General features: G+C 41.0%; 1 protein-coding gene across 6 annotated transcripts in view; it reads left to right on the top strand.

Moving 5' to 3' along the window:
- The window catches only part of Dnah9 (dynein axonemal heavy chain 9), a 331965-nt gene that overhangs the window by 271873 nt on the left and 50035 nt on the right, over positions 1–10057 (top strand). For all 6 annotated transcript variants that reach the window (XM_010615004.2, XM_033762784.1, XM_010615000.2 and 3 more), the window contains 2 exons: positions 131–253; positions 8874–9067. In XM_010615004.2, coding sequence (XP_010613306.1) covers positions 131–253; positions 8874–9067 — 317 coding nt within the window. The remainder of the gene's footprint in view (positions 1–130; positions 254–8873; positions 9068–10057) is intronic.

The raw sequence follows: 10057 nt of genomic DNA, 5'->3' as shown, positions 1-10057 counted from the left end.
AAACACCCAAAATTATCAGACAAGCTCTAGTGCTAGAGGCAGCAGTAATTACACTGAGTGACAAGGCCTGAGATCTCCGGAACCCTGTGGTCTACACAGACTAAAGAAACTATTGCTCCTCCACTTACAGATTCTCCTTATGAACCAGGAAGTCAATGCAGCAGAGTTGGATTTCTTGCTTCGACCTCCAATGCAGACAGGCACACCCAGCCCAGTGGAGTTTCTCTCCCATCAGGCCTGGGGAGCCATCAAGGTCAGTAGTGGGCCCTCATCTCTTAGAAGTTTTCCCTGATGCTTTTCGCCGAGGGGCTTTCGTTTGGAGTTCAAGCATGGAGCTGTGGTGCGCATAGGTGCACCCTATTCCCTGCACCTGCACAGCAAGCTCACCCTCCCAAGGCTGCAGAGAAGGAGCAGATGCATTGTGCCATGGGAGGACTCCGCCTCCAGCCTGGAAGGAACAGAAGGTCCTTATGAGCTTTTCTTAATTATCTGAGCTGCCTTTTACCTGCCAAAGCTTAGGGCTAAAATATGGGCTCTTTGATGAGTCCTTGGGACTGCGGTGGAGGTGCTGCCAGAGCTTTTCAGAGAAGGAATAGGTCACAAGCTGTGTTCAGGAATCTCCATGTGAATGCAAACTCAGACTGAGCAGGAGCTGTGTTCCAGTCTGGGATCTTGTGTACTGATTGCCTCAGAAGTGCACTATCTAATTTCCTTTCCCGTGTCCAGCTGGCAATAGATATTATTTGTTCCCTTTTTTTTTTTTTTTTTTGGTACCGGGGATTGAACTCAGGTCCATGTACTTGCAAGGCAGGCCACCGAACCACCGAGCTAAATCCCCAGCCCTCATATCTGTTCCCACTTAACATGTGTGGAAACTAAGTCTCCACCACTCAAGAGTAGCAATTCCAGGACATACGTCTGCCGTTCATTGGATGGCAAAGTTCATTTTCATTCCATGTTGTATGGTATAGTTGGTTGGAATTCTACAAATGCTGAAAAGCAGTTCCCCTCAGTTGGTACTATGCCTGCATTCTGAGAGCCTGACACGATACCTGGCAAGACGTGAGGGCTGAGTGAATAATGCCAGCTTCAGAGAGCGCAGGCCCACTCTCCGTGTGGACAGCTCTCTAGTCCACACCTGAATGGGTCCCTTGCACTAGCATCTGCATGATTTTCTATTTTTCTTACATTCTACAGATGCTTAATAGCACAAAGAAATTATATCCATATTATTGGCTGGCTTTCTCTTTATATTTCTTACTCTGTTTTTAAATTCACAGGCAATTGGAAGAAATAATAAAGAGATATCACTTGTACCCAGTTTTCTACAATGCTAACATCTTAAAAACTATAGTATATTATTAACATGTTGGGAAATTTACACTGATATGATTTCCCATTTTTTTTCTGACTTCACAAGTTTTACATGCATTCCTGTGTATGCATGTATGTTTCATTTTATCATATACAGATTTGTGTAGTTACTACAATAGTCAAGACTCAGAAAGTTCTAGCATTATACAGATTTCTAATGTTGGCCTTTTATAATCACATTGTCCTTTCTATTTCCTAATACCAAGCAACCACTAATCTCTTCTCCATTGTGTAATATTTTCTATCTTAAGGATGTTATTTGAATGAAAATATACAGCATAAAACCTGCTGGACTTTGCCTATTAACTCAATATAATTCCCTTGAGAACCATTGAAGCTGATTTACTTTATAACAAAAGCCCAAATCTTAATCATTTACATGCATGCTGTTTCCATTAAAAGAAGTCATCTTAGGGATTTCTAGGTTAATTCCACTAATGCTACCATTGCTCAAAATATTTCAAACTTCTTTTTCAGAGTCTGCAGGTATTCTTTTTGTTAATTGAGTTTATTGGTGCATTTAAGGTATATATAATGATCATGTTCATCATAGGGAATTTGTACCTGTACGGGATATATCTTGATTCATTTTTCCCTATCCCCCTAATCTCCCTTCAATCCCTCTCCTTATTTACAAAAGCTTTGTTTCCATTTTTCCTTCTTTTCTCATTTTTTTCCTCTCCCTTCCTTTCTTTCTGTAGGTATTCTTTTAATCAACTTTAGGACTGTATCTAAATCAGAGGTCATCACTTTTTTTCTCTAATGGGTCACATAGTTAATACTGCATTTAGAAAACTGTTGAACCATCCTAGTTACATACATCAATACATACGGCTGAATCTTATAAAATTTTATTTATTAAAATAGGTAATAGGTCAGATTGGGCCTCGCAAGCTGAATTTACTGATTTGTGATCTAAATAATAATGATAAAAGTGTAATTTGATTTTTATTTAATTGCATTCATCATTCTTGGCCCAATCTGGTGAATGAGAAGGGAGATAATATATTAAGAAAGAAACAAGACAAGATTCCATTCACAACAGCAACCAAAAATCACACATTTACAAACTATCTAATGTCTAATAATAATTATAAGGTCCAGGGATTTAGCTCAGTGGTGCCTCCGCCTACCTCAAAAGTGCAAGGTCCTGAGTTCAATCCCCAGTACCAAAAAAATAAAAAATAAAAATAAATAAATAGCTATAATAAATGCAGAGGTCTGGAATACCATCAAGTTTCCTAGACCTCATATAATATGACTAAGCAGATACATTCTAGTATAGTCCTGTCCAAAAGAAATCTAATGCATGTCATACATGTTAATTGAAACATTCTAGTAGTGACAGTAAAAGTGTAAAAAGGCATAGATCAAATTAGTTTTAATAAAATAAATAAGCATTTTCCTTATTTCAACACAGGAAAAATATTTTCATTTCAGTATGCAATTGTTATAAACTTATTGTTACATGGCTCTCTGTCACTGTGACAAAATAACTGAAATAAATGATTTAATTGGAAGAAGTGTGTATTATGGTTTACAGTTTCGGAGCTTTGAGTTCATGGTTGCCATAGTTGCCTGCCCTGTTGTGTTAGCAATACTTCATGACATCGTGGCAGAAGCATGTGATGAAGGAAAGCTGTTCACCTTATGGCCTCCAGGAAACAGAACAACAGAAAGAAAAGAGTCTGAAGTCTCCGAATTCCCTGCAAAACCACATCTTCAATGACCTAACTTCTTTCCACTAGGTCCTACATTCTAAATGTTTCACCATCTCCCAGTAGCATTACCGGTGTGCAAGCAATGCTTTAGCACATGCGTCTTTGGGGGACATTTTAAGATCCAAACTTTAACAAATATTAATAAGGCATTTTATATTTTTGTACTGAGTCCTCAAGATCTGATGGTGTTATTACTGTTTTTTGGTTTTTTTTTTTTCACTTTTGTTTTTTGTAGTACTGAAAAGTAAGCCAGGGGCTACAGCCCTTTTTATTTTTGGGTCTTCCTAACACTAATTTGCCCAGGCTGCGCTCCAACTTGTCAATCCTCCTGCCTCACCCTCTGAGAATGCTGGGATCACAAGCATGCATCAACAGGCCCAGCTATATTTTTTGTACACATAATTCATCACAATTCAGATGTTAAATATTCATCAGAAATAAGTGCATTTATGTTTGATAAGAGTGTAGCAACTGATTCACATACCCAAGTTTTCCTAAAAGTATTTAGAAGTTTTCCAATTATTAAAACAACTTCCAGTTTCTACACTTAAATTTTAAAACCATTAACATTAAAACCATGCAATTAAAATATCAGTCCCGGCGATCACCGGCGGCGTGCGCGTGAGCTCCCGGCCTGCGCGACAACAGACCCAGGAAGGACCCAACCTGGGCTGGGGATTTGGCTAGGTGACACCACACCTGCCTTACAAGCAAGGTTGTGAGTACAAACCCCAGTACCAAAAAAAAAATTTAGTCCCTGAATCAGGTCAGGTGATTGTAAGCACTTGTAGTCTGAACTACCCAGAAGGCTAAGGCTAAGGTAAGAGGATTACTTGAGCTCAGGAAGTCAAGACCAGCCTGGATAAGATAGGCTCTCCTTAAAAAAAAAAAAAAGTTAGTCACTCAGTTACACTATTAAACTAGCCCTATATAAAATGCTCAATAGTCATTCGTGGCCAGGGGCTATCTTGCTGGACAGTAAGGCCCCAAAGCTTCCTTCATGGAAAATTTATTCTAAAAATCAGTTGCAGAACTAGAACAACGTTAGAGAAGAGCTATTCAACATAGGCTCTAGAGTCAGAAATACCTAGGTTCAAGTTCTAGTTTTTGTGTGTCTGGTCTCTGGTATGTTATTTTATTCACCTCAGTCTTTATCTACAAAATGGCCATCGCAGCACCTTCCTCACTCGGTTGTGTCAGATGCAAAGCAAATATTCAGTTATGGAAGCTGATTATGACTACAGTGCTTATATTTCTTTCCTGAGGTACAGTAACAAAATGTTATAAACTGAATATTAAAAGAGCAGAAACTTATTCTCTCACAGGTGTGGAGCGTAGAAGCCCGAAATTAATATGTTGACAAAGCCGTGGCCCTTATAAATCCTCAGGAGAGGATGTGTCTTTGCCTCTTCCAACTTCTGGTAACCTCTTTTGTCCCTTGCCTTGAGGACCATAAATCCAGTCCAGACTCTGATTTCATCTTCACATGCCTATGGAACCTCCCTCTGTGTTACTTTATGTCTTTCCCTTACTAATGCAGCACTAGCCATATTGGATTAGGACCCATCCTACAGACTTCATCTTGAATGGATTATATCTACAAAAACCTTATTTCTAATAGGTCACATTCACGGGTCTGAGTGGTTAGTTTTTCAATATAACTTTTTTGGGGGGAACACAATTCATCCAGTAACAATTACAATTTTTAATTACCCAACTCTAAGATGTACACATGCTGTGCTTGATATGGGTTTGTCCATAGAAATTTGTCCATAGAAAGAGAACTTTCAGGACCTGTGAATTGCCCAGTTGGGCCAAGTCCAGTTGCTTTCTGCTACCTGACAAAGCCCTCTGTAGCAGAAGTCAAGAAGAATATATGATTCACAGGCTTTCATTTTATACAGCTCAACTCAAAAGCTATTATGCAATTCTATTCCCTGCCTCTTATCACAAAATGGATTGTTTCGTTGGCTTTGCTTTGCTTTGCTTCACTCTGCTTTTTTGTTTATTTTGTGGGCTGAGCTCATCTGGCTGTTCAAAATTTTTTGCAAATGAGTGAAAAATATCTCTCTCTCTCTCTCTCTCTCTCTCTCTTTCTCTGTCTCTCTCTCTCACTTGTTTTGTGCAGTGGCAAAGTCCAGATCCATCAAAGTCAAGCACAGTAGTCCAGGATGTGTGCAAGTGAAGCACAATGCAATATGTAGTACACACTGTCAGAGTCTTTGATAAATGCCCTTCTAAAGTGTTCACTTGGATTTTTGCCTAAAGAAACAAAATAAATATAATTGAATAGGACATGATAAAAAATTTTAAAGCATCCTATCTAATGAGGAAGGCTGATTGCCTTGTTTCCCCAGAAGAACTGATAAGCAGGTAACGAATGAACTCTTTGTGAAAAAATGCCGCTTTTATTATTATCCTTTGGAAGGATTTTCTTTTTTTTTCAGTTCCATCAAATGCTGAACTTTAAGGTAATGGCATGTTCTGTTCTCCATTAGAAAATTTCATTTGTGATGAATTTCTTTGTTAGCCTTTCAAAAGGCCCCTCACTACCATTCTGGTTGCCAACTTAGCTCAGTTGTATTTTGCTACACAGTCCAAAGTAATTAGGTTAATTAGTCATTTCCATTTAGCTTGTTAGAAGGCTAGAAATCCCTTTCCCTTATTTTGGAGATTAAATGTTGCAATTGTGTGCAAGCCAGAGCTTCAAGACAGTGTGTTTCCGACTCAGTCCTGGCAGCTGTGGGAGCACTGATCACAGTGTAATTTGCTCTGTTTTGTGGAGAAGCCAGTGGGGGTAATAGGACTGCAGAAGGGTTAATGATGGTGCAAGCTGGAAAAGAGAGTGAGATGCTGCCTGGAAGAAGATGAAAGTGGATTCCTCTGCACAGAGAGAAATAATGACAGCAGCTGCAGCTTTTCTCTGACCATCAAGGGCCCTCCCGCTGGCTGCCCAGACATCATACTTTATTAATTGAGCACTTCCTAAGTGCTAGGCAGTGCTTAAGAAAGCTCTTGCCCGCAGGGAACTCACAATCTTGTGGGAGTAATAGGCAAGTAAACCAGCAATTTCAATTCAATAGCTAGGCAGCCCCTAAGAAGGGTCCAGGGAAGGCTTCCTCATCTTCAAAGCATTGTGTCTCCATTAAATAGGAAAAATAGAAGAAGATGAGTCTGCCTCATTTTTCCACATGAAAAAGCCAAAGCCCACGCAAACTTAGAAACAGGCTCCAAGGCCAATGGCTCAGAAGTAGCGGTGCTGAGACCAGAGCTCCTGTCTTCCTAGGTCTCCTTCATTCTTCCAAACAGCACCCAATACTACTCAGTATGAAGGAGGGTAAAAATGAGAAACCACAAAGCCCACGTTAGAGTGTTAACAGATGGAGGGCCCCACGGGAGTTGTTTCCCGGTTCTTGGTATCCTGAACACGGAACTGTTCTCAGGATACTCAAAAGAGGTAACAAGAGTAAGATTTATTAAAAACAAAAGAAAGTACACCCTGCAGAATGGCCAGTGGCCAATGGAGAAATCTCATGGCCCCAGTCCTGGAAGTGACAGGCACTGGGTCTCTTAATGAAGACCCTGGGATTACGGGAGTGTCCATTATCGGGGATTGACAAGAGTCATGGCCCAGTAGGGTACCTGACTTGGCCCACCTGTCAGGAAAGGGGAATAGACCATACAAGGTTTTTAGAGGGTATATCATGGCATCCAAAGCCCGTGGTCAAGGGTGGGGTGGGGGATATCAACACCACCATGAAAATGAGTTTGGATGCAGGTCAGGCTCATGTATTTTTGGTTTTGCACATGCCTGGGGAGTCGGGTGGGGGAAACAGCTTTCCTTTGCCCTTGTTGTTAATAAGTATCCTCCACTGAAATCACACTGCATGTTTTTCATGCCCTACCCTCCAGGCTCTGGCTCTCTCTCTCATAATTCCCATAAAAAGTCCTTCTCTTCTATCTCTATCATCTGTATCTCTATCTCTATCTCTACCCAACATAATTCTATATGCTCCCCAAGACCTCTCTCAACTTTCTCCTTAACTTAGGACTATAAGGTCCTGGAAGGCTTGTATCTTGTTTTGTTTGGTTTACCATTATATTACCAAGCACATAGTAGGCTTCGATAAATATCAGAAGAATAGATGGATGAATGAATTCAAAGAAGACTTATTGGGCACCTTAAAATTCACGGCTCTGCAGGAGTTGCTTTCGTTATGCAGTCAAGCTTTGAAGAAGCCAAATACATGCAGAGTTGTTAATAAGGAAGAAGGACGAGTCACTGAGTGTCCATAGGAGTGATGGTGATGTTGATGTAGGCTCTCTGGAGAAGCAGGGTAAACCCCATGCGGTGTCAGGACTGATGATGTTGCGCATAAGAAGATATGAAAAGTATTGCTCTGAGACCGAGGCTTTCTGGGGATAGCAGGGGAATTCCAAATCAGTCTGAAAATATCTTGAAAGAGTCAGGAAGGAGGCTGCCCTCAGGTTTTTATGGTAGTTGAAAGTGGGTGAGGGCCTCTGTGCATGGGCTTACCTGGTACAACTTCCCTCCAATATCCAAGGAAGGAGTGCCCAGGCTTCCTTACCACCTTGCCCAGATGGAGAGAGGACGAAGGAGAGATAAGAATTAAAAGCTAACCAGGTGTGGTGGCGCACGCCAGTAATCCCAGCACTCGGGAGGCTGAGGCAAGAGGATCGCTGTGAGTTTGAGACCAGCCTGGACTACATAGTGAGTTCCAGGTCAGTCTGAACTACACAGTGAGACCCTGTCTCAAGAAACCCAAAAAAAAAAGAATTAAAAGCTACCAGAAAATCAAATATCTAAAAACTGAGTGGCTATTTGTTAAGAGATTTCAACTTCGTGAGTAGCTCTAAGTGCTCCAAAAAAGGGTGAAAACACTATGTTCTTGGCCACAGAAGATGCGACTGAGGGAGGTTGCTGACTTTGAACTGGGCCTGACAGCTTACAGAGCCTTAATGAATAATAAGCATGACTAGCAAAGAAAAGGAAAGACTAAAGTTTGGTGAAGATACCAGGGCTTACGTATGGTGGAAATACTGTGAAGAAGGGAGTTAGAAAGTTAGAACAATTTCTAAAGTTGGAGGCAGGAGCCAGGCACACACCTGTAATTCCAGCACTTGGGAGGCTGAGGCAGGAGGATTACCATGAGTTCAAGGCTAGCCTAGCCTACATAGTGAGTTCAAGACCAGTCTGAACTATGTATTGAGACCCTGTCTCAAAAAAACAAAAAAGCAAATAATAAAAAGTTTGGGGGCATTGCAGCATACCTGAAATATCAGAGGAAAGCACCAAATGAAGAGATCTGTATGCATTTAGAAATAGGTAACCGAGAGAGTTGGCATTAATACAAAGCCAGTGACTCTAGAGACATCTTGAGAGCTAAAAGGACAGAATTTTGTGGAAGAGTGAATGTGAGGACATAAGGAAGAAGCCTATGATTTACAGGTTTAGACTTCATAGCCAAAATAGGCATTTTCCCTTCTTGTTCCTCTTCCCTGTTAGTATCTGATGCTTATAACATCTCAAACATTTATTTGCTAACCCTTGCAGAGTATTAGAGGTAGTATGCTGAGAATGAATTGATCAATATCCTCCCTCTTTTGTGATTGTTTCCTGGAAGAAGCTCAAACCCTCCAGACTAGAATGTTAAGTGAGACGCAATTGTGTATATAACTGCACTTGTCCAACGCAGTGCAAATTTTAGCTCTCTAGAGAAACTACATTTCAAAACAAGATTCTCTGAAATTTCCCAGGCACTTTCATCAATGGAAGAATTCTGTAATCTGGATCGAGACATTGAGGGATCTGCCAAGAGCTGGAAAAAGTTTGTGGAGTCAGAGTGTCCTGAGAAGGAGAAGTTCCCCCAGGAGTGGAAGAACAAGACAGCCCTTCAGCGCCTCTGCATGATGAGGGCCATGCGTCCTGACCGGATGACCTATGCCATGCGGTAGGGAGCAGGAGGTGGTGGGAGGCCCTGGACAGGAATGTAGGAGGGACAACCTTAGGGTGGCCAGATTGGCAGGGCTAGCAAAGGGAACCTTTGTGCCAACATTCAAAATCCCACGAGGCCAGTCACTCCATGTATGCCATAGGGTTTCTTAGCATTTTAGTGGACAATTTGGAAAGAGATCTAATCAATAGCAGCATTGAAAAAGGTGCTGATCATGTCTAATATGGTAGAAGATGCTAGAACCCAAAGAACCAATGGAATATTCATCCTTTACAGGGAGAACATCTCTTTCATCACACACACACAAAAAAGGAAAGACAGTTGATTGTGGCTATAAGTAAAATGATAACTGAACAGCAGAAAATTGAGAAAGATTTTGTCTGCTGGCTCCTAATTGCTCTGGAAAACAGATGATCAATTCAGTTTGTATGAAAGTGGATGGCAGCGTTTAATATTTGAAGAGTGGAAGTTGAAAAAGTGTGAAAAATGAGAGAAAGCTGACCATGGAAACTCAAATGGTTCCAGGTAGAATTGAGGGCCCTCTTATGTAGGGTCCTGCATCTGTGGCTCTGGTCTTCAACACTGGATGATCTTCATCAGAAGTCCAAGTGCTCATTGACAGTTGTCTTGGTCCAGAACTCAAGTTATTTCATATTGGTGTGTTGGAGTAAGAGCTGAGCAAGGGTGATGAGGGTGTTGGCAAGAAAATGATCAGAAGTCACAGGCTGTGCAGTGTATAGGGGAAAAAAAAAAAAACACAGATCAGTGGTTTCCTAGAACTCGGGGTTGTGAATAGGAATTAACTACATTATAAGGAATCTCATTGCTGTGATGAAAATGTTCTAACACTAGATTACAGTAAAAAATGTACAACTTGTAAGCTCATTAAAAATCATTGACTAGCCGGGGATTTAGTTCAGTGTTTCTGCTGCCTGCCTTAGAAGCACAAGGACCTGTGTTCAATCCCCAGTACCAAAAAAAAAAAAA

Source organism: Fukomys damarensis, unplaced genomic scaffold (genome assembly GCF_012274545.1).
Source record: "Fukomys damarensis isolate Sample0158 unplaced genomic scaffold, DMR_v1.0_HiC HiC_scaffold_13, whole genome shotgun sequence".
Taxonomy (NCBI): Eukaryota; Metazoa; Chordata; class Mammalia; order Rodentia; family Bathyergidae; genus Fukomys; species Fukomys damarensis.
The sequence above is the reverse complement of the archived record's forward strand: the minus strand, read 5'-3'. Positions and strand labels throughout refer to the sequence as shown.